General features: G+C 41.3%; 1 protein-coding gene across 1 annotated transcript; it reads left to right on the forward strand.

The window, feature by feature from the left end:
* Positions 1 to 4,792: 4,792 nt before the first annotated feature.
* On the forward strand, positions 4,793 to 9,517 carry LOC139712115 (uncharacterized). The gene is made up of 2 exons (XM_071623951.1): positions 4,793 to 4,797; positions 8,026 to 9,517. Exons 1-2 carry the CDS (start codon positions 4,793 to 4,795, stop codon positions 9,515 to 9,517), a joined length of 1,497 nt encoding a protein of 498 aa, XP_071480052.1.
* Positions 9,518 to 16,989: the final 7,472 nt, after the last annotated feature.

Consider the following 16,989-nt stretch of genomic DNA (forward strand, 5'->3'; position numbering starts at 1 on the left):
GTCAGACATTTGCCCAAACAAACCAAATAAGGATAGCATCACCTAACAATTGTGTGAATGAACGAAACATACCAAATAATAATGATAATAATCATAGCATCTGAAGAGATGATGAGGGAGAGAATATAACTTCCAAACCATCACACTCACGACATGTATACACACAACGAAACTAAAACCCCAAACTGTGTACAAAAATGTAGTTGCCAATTAAGTACACCTTGACAATAAACTCGCCCAGAATTCCAGAACGAAGGGGTGGGGTTGAAGGCATTGTTCTAATGTTTCAATGTTCCTGACTATGGACGAATAAGTTAAAACAAACATGAACTTGACATGAAATGCCGATTTTCAAGTAAATTTTTCAACATACTCGCTGCATTTGGGATTATACTACCCCGAACTTTTACAGTATAAATGAAGGCATGCCTAGATATTACTCTTCGTTTCTGTGTAGGGATACAGACAACAAAAAACACATAAGGAAAGAAAAAACAACAACAACTCAACTGATATAACACAGTGTCATCTACCAAGTTTGTCGGCATTATGGAAATCCATATCGGTCAGGTGGATTCCGCTGCCTGATCGGGTAGGTTTTACGGTTCGGCGCTAACTGGTCTTGCCGTTGGAGCTCGCTGTCGTTCTGCGACATGACCGGGGGTGGTAGCTCCGCTGGTGGGTCGGTCGTCGCGGTCGCGTCTACACTTCCTTGGATATCTAGTCCTTCATCGCTGGTGATGTCGCGTGCGGTATTCGTCAGTCGAGATGTACCGCCACTCGAGGGCGATATCGTAGAATTGTAACGCTTGCGAATGTGGTCCGCGTGACGTTTAATTGCCCGACCGCTGTTGTCGGCGATAGCGACTTCGAATGAAACCGGCCCATTCTGCGAAACGATTTCTCCACTCCACCACTTGGGAGATTTCGAGGTGAAGTTTTTGGCATACACTTTGTCTCCCACAGCAAAGGTACGCGACTTCGAGCTGCTGTCATGCATTAGCTTTTGCTTTTCCTGACGATCATGCACGCGTGACGCGATATCGGGTCTCAAACGATCGAGTGCGGTCGTCAGACGACGACCCATTAGCATTTCAGCGGGCGAGATTCCTGTCGTCGAGTGTGGAGTTGTGCGATATTGCAGAAGAAATCTCGCGATATTTGTTTCCAACGAACTATCTCCCGTGCGCTTCATCGCGTCTTTGAATGTGCGAACGGCACGTTCTGCTAGGCCGTTAGACGCTGGGTGATATGGGGCCGACTTCGCGTGTGCGATTCCATTTTTCTTCAAGAAGACGCTGAACTCCGCGCTAGCGAAGGCGGGACCATTGTCGGAGACTACTTTATCTGGCAATCCGTGCGTTGCGAAAAGTAGCCGTAACTTCGCGATTGTCGACGCTGTCGTCGTCGAACCAACTGGGATCACTTCAAGCCATTTGGAGTACGCATCGACCACGATGAGGAAATATTTCCCCATGAACGGCCCAGCGTGGTCAATGTGCAGGCGTGACCATGGACGATTTGGCCACTGCCATGGATGAAGCGGTGTGGGTGCCGGCATTGGCTGATTTTCCTGGCAATTGCTACACGATTTCGATGTACTTTCGATGTCGTGATCCATTTTTGGCCACCACACAAACGCTCTCGCGAAACTTTTCATCCGAGACACGCCTGGATGTCCCGCGTGGAGCGTCTCCAACACTTGCTTCCTTCCCTGCCTAGGAACGATCACACGATTTCCCCAGAGCACACACTCATCTAGCATTGATAGCTCATCGCGGCGCACATGATACGGCTTCATGTCGACATCGACTTCCTCTCGCTGCTCAGGCCAACCGCGCTCTACGTAGGTTAACACGCGAGACAAGACCGGGTCACGGCGCGTCCACTTCCGAATATCGGCTGTAGTGATGGGCGATGATTCAAGCGTGTCGAGGAGGAGCACTGTTTCCGCCGGCAACGGCACCGTGGGCGGCACATCGGCGAGTGGTAGACGACTGAGAGCATCGGCATTAGCGTGTAATCCTGTCGGTTTGAAACGGAGTGTATACTCATAGCTCGCGAGAGTGAGGGCCCAACGCTGAATGCGAGCTGATGCTTGAGCAGGGATAGGGCGGTCCTCGTTGAACAGGCCGAGGAGGGGCTTGTGATCGGTGACGAGCGTGAAGTGGCGCCCATGCAGGTAAGAATGGAAGCGTGTTACCCCAAACACACAAGCTAAACCTTCCTTCTCGATTTGCGAATATTTCTTCTCGGCTTCCGCAAGTGTTCGCGAGGCGAACGCAATCGGCTTTTCTGACCCGTCTTCCATGCGATGCGCGATCACCGCGCCGATGCCGTATTGCGAGGCATCACAGGACACGACCAGCTCTCGGCTTGGATCATAATGTACCAAAACTTGTGATGATAACAGCAGCTTCTTGGACGAGTCGAATGCCGTTTGCTGAGCTGAGCTCCATTTCCACGGTGTCCCTTTCTTGAGGAGGGCGTACACAGGTGCTAGCGTGGTCGACAAATTCGGGAGAAATTTGCCGTAGTATGTGAGCAGCCCCAGATAGGCTCGCAGTTCAGTGACGTTGCGGGGTGCAGGGGCATTCGTGATCGCTGTAACTTTACCCGAAGTCGGATGCAGGCCTTGCTCGTCGATGGTGTGACCCAAATACTCAACCGACGGCTGCATGAACTTGCACTTGCTTCGCTTCAAGCGCAGCCCAGACTCCTCCAGCCGCCCGAGCACCATGTCGATTGTCGAAAGATGGTCGTGGTCATTGACCCCGGTGATGAGGATGTCATCGAGGTATACCGTGACGTGGGGAATATCGCGTAGCAAATTCTCCATTACCCGTTGAAATATGGCTGGGGCGGACGACACCCCAAACGGGAGCCTGTTGTAGCGATATAGCCCCTTATGTGTGTTGATCACTACGTACTGGCGTGAGTCATCGTCGAGCTCGATCTGCTGATACGCTTGGGACAAATCCAGCTTCGAGAACTTTTGTCCCCCTGCAAGTGATGCGAACAGGTCCTCAATTCTCGGGAGTGGGTACTTGTCTAATTTCGCTACGCGATTGACTGTCATTTTAAAGTCACCACAGATACGAACTGACTGCTTATCAGCTTTCATCACGGGCACTATGGGTGCCGCCCATTCCGAAAACTGGACTGGTTCGATTACCCCATCGTGCTGCAATTTCTCCAACTCCTTCTCCACCAGGTCCCGCATCGCATACGGCACCACCCGTGCTTTGCAAAAGCGGGGCGCTGCATCCTTGTTCACGTGAAGCGTGGCTTGCAGACTTGTGAACTTGCCCAATTCCTCACGAAATACCGCGTCGTGACGTTGCAGGATGTCGTTGACGTCGGTTGTGGCTGCGGCGTTCATGTTATGCACACTTGCCCAATCCAGCCTCAGCTCATGCAGCCAACTTCTACCAAGGAGGCTGGGACCATCTTCTTTGACCACGATGAGCGGGAGCGTTTTCACCTGGCCATTGTGAGCGACGTGCACCTCGACCATGCCCACGACTTCCAATTCGTGGTTGGTATAAGTCCGCAGCTTCATAGTTGTTGGGCTTAGTCGTCGTTTAGGCCAATATGTCCGGAATGTCGTCTCCGACATGAGCGAAATAGATGCACTGGTGTCGATTTCCATTCCGACCTCTTGGCTGTCAATATTGACTTTTACTTTCAGTGGGGGCACATTTGACTTGCCGTCCACTCGATACAGCCTGAGATTGCCGTACTCCGCTGGTGGTGGAGCTGAACTCTCGTCCGCCGATTCCGTGCCGGCGTCATCGTCGTCCGCTTTTAACGCTTTCACCTGGCCACTGCTCTTGGGCGGTATTCCGCGTCTTTTGCTTAGACACACGCTGCTAATGTGTCCCCTTTTTTGGCAATGATGGCAATTGCTGTCCTTGAACCTGCACTTGTCAGATGTGTGTCCGCCCTTTCCACACCGGAAGCACGTTCTGGCCCTGGCTTGTTTCGGCTGAGGCGAGGAAGCCATTTGGTGTACTTCCTCCCTTGGAGCTTGCGCCGTCTGGAGGTCCCGAACATTATTGGCAGCCATTTCGATGCTGGTGGCGATTTCCACCGCCTTCCCGAGATTTAAGCTCTTCTCCGCAAGAAGCCGACGTTGGATGCGGTCATCCCGCACGCCGCAAACCAGGCGATCACGTAGCATTACATCAAGCGACGTCCCGAAATTGCAAAACTCTGCTAGAGAACGAAGTGATGCCATGTAGCCCGCTATCGTTTCATTATCCATGCGAAACCGGCTGTTGAATTTACATCTTTGCACTATTTCGCTTGGAATCGGGCAATGATGTGCGTTCATCGCTGCCACGAGATCGTCATACTTCATGGCAGAGGGCTTGGTTGGGGCCACCAGGTTCCGTAGCAATTTGTATGACGAAGGCCCAATGACTGTGAGCAGTGTCGCCTGCTTTTTGCCCTCAGATGTAATGTCATTGGCTTTAAAATAGAGGTCCAGCCGTTCGACGTACTGCGACCATTCCTCTCTCCCCTCCAGAAACTCCTCAATTTTCCCGATGAGAGCCATCCTATACAGTACATGTATAGGTGCATTCGAAAAATATCCTCGTCGCCAGTGAAGTGACCTGCTATGAGCACAATCAAATAGAACACGATCGACACACTCGGAGTTAAGAGAGAGATTGACTTTATTGGAAGAGCTGCATTCAGCCAACGCTCGAGACAGACTGGCCAAAACACTGGACTGCCTGGTCATAAATACATCGGTACATTGCTACTACCAGTATGGTGGTCCACCATGATGTGAGGACACCTGTCTCTTTAATCCCTCCGATATACGAGTGATGTGATATTAAGCCCTCTGGCCGACAGAGCTCAGACAGCCTGTCTGGTCCGAGTCTAGCCTGATTACATAATATACTACAACTGTGTTGAAGATACGCCCTTGTAGATGTTAACATTGTAAGTCCTGGTATTGCCACTCAAATCAATGAATCTTCAATCTAAATCGAATTATATTTCAAATAATGGATACAATAAATAACATAAAAATCATATAACACAAAATATATAAACACATTAAGGCGGAAAACGGAAATGAGCAGGTGCAATATTAATGACAATATGATAACTCTCGTTGAAGATCATTGTTATACAGAGTATTGGAAAAAAAAAAGAGTGGCCCAAGCAAAAGACAAGCCTGAAGAGATGTACGCTACTCAATTAATTGGACCTATGATCTTATAGGCAATGAAAAAAATGTCATGATTGAAGAACATAGAAACTAAAACATACGCAAACACACACACGCGTGTGAAGGCACACTGACAATTAGCATTTATGGCTAGTCACTTCGAAATTCTATACTGTACATGATATTTCAGCTTGTATGTTCAAGACGAAAGAATGCTAACTGTATTGAAAGTAAAGTCAATTTCATTTAAGCGTATAACTGACTTTAACTTGAATTTCTTCCGAAACTGCTTTGAGGAGCTGTTGCGCTCAACAGATATGGCATGCACACACACGCACACACACACACACACACACACACATATATATATATATATATATATATACATGTATATATATATATATATATATATATATGTGTGTATTTATGTAATTATATATTATAGTATACATTATAGATATACATACATTTACATATCATTTACTAGTATAGGCACCTATGACATAAAATGGTAATGCATTTTCTGTATGTAGACAAATGGTGAAATGTCAACACATACATTATAAAACATGTGTGCATACATTAATACGTGCATAACGGGCATGTGGATATGCCTGTATGTGTGTCTGTGTGATATTCTGTGCATTCTATCTGGTGAACCAAACTTAAACAAGTAACAAAGATCTGTAGATTCACGTGTCTGAGTTGTCTTGAGCAGACTTAGAGAGAAATATTTCCTTGTCATTGTCTTATTTTATACAATGCTTTCATTATAAAAAAAAATAACCCTCTCTACTAAAATCGTATCTCTTCCTTATTTCGCAAAATTTTAATAAGTTATATGAGCAGATAGATATGAAAAGATATGAAACAAACGCGATAGAAGATATAACAAAAAGGTGTGCCGCTTTGAGCTCATGCTATTAATCTACATCTTTTAAACAATGCAGTGTAGGTTTCAGCTAATTCATATGATAAGAATGGGACCAATGATATTACTCTTTGAAACATGCATATTAAATCAACGCAAACCTTTTTCCATCATTTACTTCACCATGCAATTCTTCAAGCAACACATTGCTATGTCTTATTTTACGTCCAATTTTGATTAGGTTTATTCTTCTTTCTTTTTTTTTTTGTTAATCTACACGTAAGTTTACACGTTTAGAGTGACTTTGAATATGACATTAGAATTGCATTTACTTGAAAAGACAACCACAATGTGCTTACGGTTTTAATGATTTGCCCATTAAAACAATATCTGGATCAACCTTCTAACTTTTGACTGCCACATTGCTTGGCAGGATGTACGCACTGACAGACTAACATTGAAAGACCAACCACTGGTTGTTTACACTACTGTGTACGCCATATATTTCGCTAGTCTAAATTTTCGCGAATCGGGACTTCCCGATGATTTCGGAGTGGTTAAATTCGCGATTGTGAAGTCCTGTACTGAAGGGAGAAAAGTATATGCGTACGTCACATTCAAATCGGGATCAGAGTCAATATTTCCGCCTGTCTTTAATTTCGCGAATGCACCCGACTCACGAAATTCGCGAAAATAAAAACCTCGCGAAATATTCGGCGTATACACTGTTCGGCGTATACACTACCTTTACCGGGAGAGGGCGTATAACCACCCCAAATACTTGGGGGGGGGGGGGGGGTAGGAGGCGGCGGTCGAGTAAGATCAAAAGGCACATACCTTGATATGAGTCTTTGAGCGGAACCCCCCCCCCCCACCCCGAAAAAAAAGTCTTGGCATTTACGGGATTCATAAGTTTTTAGAGATAATAATTATTTGTTTGGGGGTTTTTCCCACCCTCATCCCGACCCGGGACCTCACCCCCATGGTTTTACTGCCATTATTGTCTATGAAGTTACTGTAAAATCGTTATTTGCTATTTGCTCCACACACTATTACACCCGCCACAACAAACGAATGATGCAAACGAACACAAATTATCTCCTCCATAAACACTGTGATAAACAGATGATGGTAATAATGTGGACGAATCCTTGAATAATCCGACATGCCACCCCTCTCAATGCAGCTACACACAGGGCTCGTCACCCGGATGATGCTCAGCTGGAAACGACGGACCTACATTTCAACAACACTTTTGAATTCGCACCTGTAAATTACGAAATAAACCCAACTAATTGCGCTCTCTTCTAGCAGAGATTTTTGTTCCTGACGCTGATCCATATCGTTTACCCGAGAATAGGTGTCTCTACATTTCAACCTGGACTGACCACTGACGGCGCTTGCTCGTACTGATTTTCACGAAGTGTCACAATAAAGGGAGCGGATACTTCCCCCTTTTGTTGTCTATTGTCGCTTCCCACAAGAATTCCAAAGCTGCTCACCAAAGTCATGCCCGAGCGCATACAAGTGAAATTTCTCGACGTTTCTGTTTACTTTCATTGCTAGTGTACCGTGGGATGACACGCGCATGTACTGCACGGGCAAACGTCCGTATCACACGTGGTATCCTACATGGATTATGATGCATAATAAGTTCTAATACTGCTTATTGCGGCACCTTTACTAGCCTCAGCTAAGAGCCAATGGTCGTCGTCATCATCAGAGCTGGATGAATGGACGTCGGACGGGGTCGAGTGTTCTGTTTGCAGGTGTGACTGGGACAATGGGCAGACACGTACTCTTCTGCCAAACTAGCAACCTCAATGCAACAGAACCCTTTCGAAATTTCCCGGAGTTACCGGACGTAGTCTCCGTTGAAGTGTAAGGTGATACATTGGAGAGCAGTGGGCCCTTGGCGTGGCCACAAGATTTTCGATCTGGTAAAACACTTTCCCAACGTGCGCAGTTTGGAATTTTCTGGCTGCACTTTTGAGACGATTGAGAAAGACTTCCTGGATGGCTTGTCAAACCTCCGGTCATTGACCTTCACTGGAAACGGACTTCGAGAAGTTCCCACGAAAGCGTTGATCCCTATCGCAGGGTTTTTGAGGGAACTGGAAATTTCTTTTCAAAGTGAGCTGACTGAGATTCGAGAGGGTGACTTTCGCGGATTCTCTAAACTATCCACGCTGCGGCTGTCAAGGAATGGTATCTACCGTCTGCACGTTGATTCATTCGTCGAACTCGTCAAGTTAAATATTCTGTCTCTGGATCGTAACAACTTGACGGCTATTCCCGACCACACTTTCGATAATATCACACAACTCGAAAAGTTGGACCTCAGTTTCAACTCCTTACCAAACATCCCACGAGCCATCGACGTCCTCGAACATTTGCATAAGCTCAACCTCAGTTTCAACCAAATCTCCGACACTGGCGATCTTCTTTTCCTATTTGGTATGCCGAATCTACACAGTCTGTCGCTGCAAGACAACCTAATTTCGACGATAGACTCCGATGTTATCAACGCATGCGTGTTTAATTACTCCGTGTCTGAGATTAAACTTTGCTCTAACCCTTTCCACTGTGATTCACGCTTGTGCGGTGGTATGATGAGCTGGTATGATTATCCCCTGTTTTCACCACCAAATATGAATCTTTGGTTATTTGAACTAAAATGCGAGTACAAATGTAAGTCTCCACTGCAATACTGGAATGATCCTTTTGGAAGTGTATATCAGGACGTCTGTACTGATTTCAACTTTACAACAACACAAATCAACGTTCCGTTGTTCATACAGAACAATAATAAACCAGTGCAAGCGATTGGCGCAGGAGTAGGTGTTATGGCGGTCGGTGCTGTCATTTTTGGCGTGGTCGTATTCATACGATTACGACGGCTTAGATTGATGAGAGGAGGATTCATATTCGCCGGTCGCGGTCTACTTCGACCGAATAGGAATGATGAGCAAGAAGAACATCTTGTTTATGACGCCCTCGTTTACCACCACAATGACGAAGTGGAATTTGTAGACGATCACCTTCGTCCGCGCTTAGAAAACCATCCGAACAACCTTCGACTCTGCCTGCCGCTGATCCGCGACTTCCGGCTCGGTGCCAAGAGGTTAAACAGTCTTCGAGAGTCGCTCGTGGCGAGTAGGTGTGCCGTGTTCGTAATCAGCGAGGCTTTTGTTCTGGATGCCCGGTGTAGGCAGGCCCTGGAAGTCGCATGCGACTACCTCCATCGAGACGATCTTGGACCACCCCATATCAAGCAAACTGGTTTGATCCTAATACTTCTCGATCCAGTGCTCTTGGAGACTCTTCCGGAGGCCATAAGGGTTCTCGTCGATCGTTTGATCACGCTAGAATGGAACAACTTGGATGAAGAACGTTGCTGGAGACGACTTGAACAAAGCCTACATGATTTTGGTAGACAAGTAGAAAACGAAGTTTAAATGTGAATCAAATCGCAATGTATATACGTAATATACACTAGTATACAGTAGGATGGGTACAGTGGTGCGCAAGAACTAAAACTGATATCTGTTGTAGCTGGGAAAGTCATTGTTTGTTTAACTGGAGTGAGAAAGAAAAGACTGTGATAATAATTATGTTATAGTATAACCACAGACCTGAATAGAAGTTTGTTATTTATCCCGTAAGGAATCCGGTATAGTTAGATATTAGTATTCAGTGATTATTGGTATCTGTGTAAAATGTAGGCCTACATGCCACACTTCTTTAGGCCAAACTCTCCCAGATAATTATGATTCTTATTTAAAGTGAAGCGATTGTAGCAATTCCCCCGACTGTTCAGTTTTTGTCGTCTCGTTGGAATCACCTTGTGTGATAAATTAGGATCCCTTGCTAAACTTGGGTCGATAAAAGGAGTTCTTTCGACACCATTTTCTATCCATAATTATAAAACCTGAGCTTGGTAGGAATATGACAATCTTGGGACAACCTAATTGAAATGCTATTGATATTCAACAGCATGTAGGTATCGAAAAATAGTAACCTGGGTTGAATGTTCCCCCGTAAGTGAACTGGGCGCTATGGAAGCATTGATTTGTGTCAAGTTACCGATGTGATTATGTTAACATGCAATAACACGTTGTAAAGCTGTTTGAATACCTCCAATTGGTGTAAAAGCTAAAACGCTAAATCAACACCTATTATGTATATGGCTCTATATGAAGTGATTGTATAGTCCTTTGGTTATCATCATCGTTGTTATGACAATCGCTATCGCTATAATTGATGTTATCAATATTCCTGGTATATCTTTATTATTATAGTGAATTTGAATCCACAATGCACTGATGACGAGGAACATACTTTACTCCGGACCTAGTCCGGCACTAGTTTCGTTGTTTGTTTGTTTTTTTAAACATATGTAATATATTTCTCTAGATATGATATCAAGTATAGCTATAGAATACAAAGTATATGACCGTCATCGCGTAACAGAGCTCAAAACAAGGACATGAAAAAAGAAGACATTATAATTCATTATCATTACATCACTGTGTTGTAGATACACGCTTGGAAAGGTTAACATTGTAAGTCCTGGTATTGCCACTCAAATCAATGAATCTTCAATCTATATCGAATTTTATTTCCAATAACAGATACAGCAATTACAAAAAAAAAAAATCATATAATACAAAATATCTAAACATATTATCTTAAGGCGGAAAACGGAAATGGGCAGGTGCAATATTAATGACAATAACCTCTCATTGAAGATCATTGTTGTACAGTGTATTGGAAAACAATTGGCCCACGCAAAAGACAAGCCTGAAGAGATGTGGGCTTCTCAATGAATAGTTGGACCTAGGCAAGAAACAAAAACACAAAAACACAATAATGTGGAGACACACTGACAATTAGCATTTATGGCTAGTCACTTTGCAATTTTATACCATACACATATTTCAGCTTTTATGTTCAAGACGAAAGAATGCTAAGTGTATTGAAATTAAAGGGATGGTACGGTATCGGTGAAGATGAGAATTGGGCTTTTAACTTTTTGCGAGATACCAAGAAAACACTTATGATATAGTACAGAACATACCATTTAAAGAGGAATTCAAAGTTTATTTGATGAAAATCGGGTTTGGAATGACTGGAACATCCAAAAACAAAGTAAAAAAAAAAAGCGATCGTAATAAAGTGTGGGTCCCACACTTTATTAGAATCGCTCTTTTTTGAATATCTCAGCTATTTCATAACCAATTTTCATCAAATAAATGTTGAATTCCTCATAGAATTACATGCTCTTTCATATTTCATAAGAGGTTTCTCATTATCTCACTCCAAAATGTTTGAAACCTGAAATAAGGTCTCAACCAAAACTGTACGATCCCTTTAAAGTCTATTTCATTTAAGCGTTTTGTTGACTTCAACTTGAATTTCTTCCGAACTGCTTTGAGGAGCTGTTGCGCTCAACAGATATGACATGCACACACGCACACAAACACACACACACACACACACACACACACACACACACACACACATATATATATATATATATATATATATACATATATACATATATATATATATATATATATATATATATATATATATTGTATTTTTTATTTTTTATTAACCACTCGTGGGATGGATATCCCTTTCAGGAAAATTGCTGTTTTTTCGGAGGGGTCCAGTCAAAGTAATAACAACATAATACAATATGGTCAATTCCAGCGTAACGGACATGACATTCAGACCACTTTTTTGTGATTCAAACCATCACACAGTAAAATTGGGAGTCTCCAAAAGATTCTAATTGAGTTTATCAGACACATTAAAAGTATATGTAACGTACACAGAAAATTGCATGGAAATTTATCAAGTGGTTGTTGAGAAATTGCATTTTTAGCAAGCGTAACGGACATGACACTAAATGGACAAGGCATTTTGATGTACTTACCATTATGAAAATTCCTGTGAATTTTTGGATCAGATGCAGATGGTTTTGGTCTTGATTAAACCTTTAGGTCATGCTTTACTCATAAAGTCCTAATTTAGAGTAGTTTTGCTGTTCATTCTTTTTTAATAGTTTAAAATATTGCGTAACGGACATGACACTTCGAGTGTAACGGACATGACAGTTTTGTCCACTTTTTGTAAGCTGAGAGATTTTTTTTTTTATTACAAGATATAGCAGATATTCAATTGTTGGCATAGTAAGGTTAGAACATAGGGACACACATCATAACTGCGATCATGTAATATTTCTTATATTCATATCATTTTAGGGGGTTTAGTCTTTTTATGTACATTTGTATTTACAAAACAAACAGATACAAAACAAATTCGCCCCTGCACCAGCTAGCTACAATTAATGAGAAATTTCCAGTTACTACCACCCACCATAGCAAAACAGGACATATTACGATCTTATACTATGATTATTTTTTTCTTAGTGGCCTAATATTTGATACTTAGTATCATACACTAGCGTAACGGACATGACGCCCTTGAAAGGTTAACCATAATTTCACTTCTTCGTTTCAAAATAAAAAGATTAAAATAACTCCACACTGCTAACTACATTATGTTCTTGAACAAAACATCAAAAAGTCCTTTTATTGCAGGTTTCAGTGATCTAACAGCTACTCTAAAGCATATGGAATACAATGCCCAGAGTACCACAATGGCATATATGTACAACACAGAAGACCATGTCTCCATATTTGCGGATAGGCAAAGAAAATAGAATGAACCAGATCTGTGTGAAATAAAAAGTTTGAATACAACATCATTAAAATGCACTCAGGATTGCATCAACTTTTATGCAATGAAACAGGACCACAAAACTGTTTGGTACCATTATCAAAATTAGTGTTATCATCTGAAAGAAATAAGGTATGTATATTTCATTTCTTCAAAGTTCTTTCATTTGGCATTAATGTCATCCTTTTAGTAGAGTCATCCTCTGTTATCCAATCTTGGATAGACTATTGTAAAAAAAAAAAAAAAAAAAAAAAAAAAAAAACTTCCACTGCTAGTACCAGTACTTTATCATTGTCAACAAATGCTTTCTTTTCTTGGCTAGAAGAGAATGATCAAGCCCCTTTTTTTCTGAGAATTTTCACAACATACAATCCATTTCCATGTAGAGTGGTCACCTGGGCAACAAAGTATTTCTTGTTTTCTTCACAGCAAATTCAACTCGTACAAATTGTATAATAAACTTATTGCTTGCTTGGGCACTTCTTGAGGCTTGCCAGAGTGGTGTACTGGTTACATTATTCTCACCAGCTTGTGAGTAGGACTTTTTGAAATACTGGATGCTTTCCCTACCAACTGGTTGTAACTGATGAAGAAATACAGTGTACCTTTCAGTGGATAAACATCTTCTCATAGCATCTCAAAATTGTGCTTTTTGTACGATGCTGTGTGCTGTCATATATGCCGGTATATTCCTTGGCATAGAGGTACATCTAATTTAGTTGTATCGATGAAATGGATAGGCAGCATTCAGATCGACTTTCTCTGACGATAGAGCTACATGTACTTTCAACACGCTTAATTAAGCAAACAATTCCATTCTCAGCCCTCTTGGTAAGTGATATCTCATTAACGTGACACTGAAGGAGTGGATTTATAGAGTCATAGAGATGAGAGAGGTACATGTATGGATGCAGCATAAACTTTTTTTTTTAAATTATGAAGCAACACCATCATTGAAGACATTGATGCTGGTGACATTTGGATTCTTTGTTGTTGTATCATCAGTGATCATGCTCATTGGATGCAGGAGGATCCATTTGTGCAGGAGTTACGTTCCTGGCTGTTGTGTTTACTCCATGGTGGATATGTCTTAAATGTGGTCTACAAAGCACTTATATGTGGAAAGTGCTCATTTTAAGTATTAAAGGGAAGACCAACAGTGAAAACTCCATTGTCTAAATACTCCTTGGAATGACAGCTGCTGTTTATCAGTCAGGATTACAAGAGGTGAGAATGGATCAAATCGGTGTAACAGGGTAGCAAGATCGTCTAAAATCAACAGTCTTCCAGTGGCAGAAAGCAAAGTCTGCTTGTTTTTGTTTTATTGAGTGATGTGCAGACTTAATTATTTACTCAAGTATAGAAATGTCCTACTATCCTCAAGCAATTAAAACTAATCACCACCCTGTTTCACTGGGCCACAGTGTTATTTCCGCCACTTGTCTAATATGAGGTGTCATGTCCGTTACGCCATTTACAGGAAAACTAGAAGGGGTATAGAAAAGTGGTTTCCACACATGCAAGGGGATTCAATACTAACATAGAAAATGAATTTGCAGCAACTTTACACTAATTTCCTCTTGGCTATAAAAACTTATAATAAAAAACGTAACGGACAAGACGCTTCATATGTTATAGAAATCACACAACTTTGAGGATCAGTGGGTCAAAAACTGATGAATGCTAAGGAAGTTAGTTGTGATTTTCCATTGATATATACACTGGACTACAATTTAAAAGCTGAACAAGGCCTCTAGGTCATATCTGGCCTTCTTTAGAGACAGGAACAGTAAAGTCTTTAAAAATAGCTGAATTTTTGTGTCATTGCAACACATTATACAGTATTTTCATTGACTGAGAAAAATTCAAAATTTTGTAATGACAAAGATGCGACTAGTGAAAAATGAAAATATATATGTTACTTTTTTAGAATATTTGAGAACTTCAGTGAAACTCAAAACTTCATTTTTTCACTCAAGTGAACATTTCTCATGGAATTGCCCATATACAAAACATTCAGTAGGAGAGAGTAGTAAAAAACAAAAACAAAAAATGACTAAACAAGAAAAAGACAGATTTATAACTGAAACAGTAAACAAATAACAATATACGCGAGGTACATGTAAGTCAAAGAACTCAAACAATATAGAGCAAAAAAAAAAAAAATCAGAGGTAGGGAGAAAAAAAAAAAGAGCCAAACAAAAATAGTTACTCGTACTTTATTACCAAATCAAAATGCCATAAACTCAATGATGTAAGGCATTCAGTGCAATTGGAATGGTGTTCAAATGACGTTTGAAACTCTCGACTGAAACAAATGTACAGTACCATATAATTATGCTATCCAGGTCATTCTATAATTTTGCGCCACGATAAATCAAAGATCGTATACCATAATCAGTTTTGGGTTGGGGGGGGGGGGTTGAGTTTGTGTTTGCCAGATCTCGTCACATATGGAGTTTCACGCACACGAAACATACTGCTTAAATATGATGGACAAAATTGATGGGTTATTTGGTACATGACACATGCTGAGTGTTTTCTCCAACGCACACTAAAGTCTTTCTGATTTAAGTACATCATACAAGTTTTGAGAAGGAGATGAATAATCCACATTCAGTACAATCCGAAGTGCCCGATTTTGTAATACTTGTAATTCATTAAGATAGGACCTATATGTTTTTGCCCAAACTGCATCGCAGTAGTCAGAATTAGGCTGAATAATTGATTTGTAAGACAATAATGCCGTGCGTCTATCAATATACACTCTTATTCTACGAAATGAATATACTACCTTAACACTTTTTTCTTCACATAATCAGCCTGTTGTTTCCACATAAATTGTGATCAATAATTACACCTAAGTATTTACAACATTCATTTCTCTTTATTTCATTATCATCTATATAAATATGACAACTGTTAAGTACTGTTTGGTACTTTTTCAATCGCTGATGTGTACCGACAAACATTACTTCAAATTCCTTTGAATTCACGGTGAGTTTATTTTGCTTAAACAAGCTGGATAACTTAAGCAAATCAATATTTAATTTTTTGGTAATATCAGTTGGCTCTTTCGATGCAGTAATCAAGAAGGTATCATCTGCGTACAAAGATAACTCACAATGGTTTACGTTGTATGGCATATCAAACAAAAATATAATAAAGGGTCTAGAAGTGAGCCCTGGGGTACACCACATTCCAAATCAGATTCAGTAGATATATGACCGTTCACAAACGTATAATGGTTTCTATCTTCAAAATAATTTCAAAGCAAACCCAGTGAGTTGGTCATAATTATGCTCTCTTCTAGTAGAGATTTTTCCTTTTGTTCGTGACGTGGTATGATCCATATCGTATACCCGAAAATAGGTGTCTCTACATTGCAGTCTGGACTAACCACTGATGGCGCTTACTCGTACCAAGGCGGTTCAAGAGAATGGAGTCACAACCGTCTCATTTTCTTTGCTAGATGTTCGATCCCGCCGCTCAAAAATACTTGAAGCATGTGCCAAACAGGATCTGCCACGCAGATAGGAAGACAATTGACTCGACGTGTCTCATTGCATAATCACCAGCCACTTTCTTTCTGAGGAAGATATATCTTTGTGATGGTAATTATTTTTCGCTATCCCTTCTTATAAAAGGTAGGTGATACAGACACGAGGATGTGCGAATAAAAATTGCGCAAAAAATGCTGAAATAAAGATGAAAATTACTCGACTAGGCATACTCGGGCACTTATCTGATATATCTATTACTAAAAAATTAAAGATTTATACTTGAAGATTATTCCATGTTAGTTTTATTTGTGGAAATTAAGAGGAAAAGTGATAAAACCGGCTTTCCAGGATGGTACGGTTTTAAACATTTTCACATGATACAGCTCTGATTTACACTTTTGCACAAATTTCTGCACGGGATTGACTTTTGTTTTGCATGCTTTATCATTAAGTGAAATTTCATTTCATTTAATAAATAAATAAGCAAAATATGGTCAATATTAAGTTACCGTTCAAAATGAATCTTCAGATCGCTCAGCAAGACGGCGGCGTCGAACATCGATCATCAAAGGCGCAAATGAAATTCTTTTGTACATCAATAGAAATCTGACAACTGTTTGAATAATTACAGCCAGTTGGAACCCCCTTAAACCTCCTGGCTAGTACTGATTTTCACG

This window comes from Diadema antillarum, unplaced genomic scaffold (assembly GCF_040938485.1).
Source record: "Diadema antillarum isolate AM-2024a unplaced genomic scaffold, OU_Dant_1.0 seq00001760_RagTag, whole genome shotgun sequence".
Taxonomy (NCBI): domain Eukaryota; kingdom Metazoa; phylum Echinodermata; class Echinoidea; order Diadematoida; family Diadematidae; genus Diadema; species Diadema antillarum.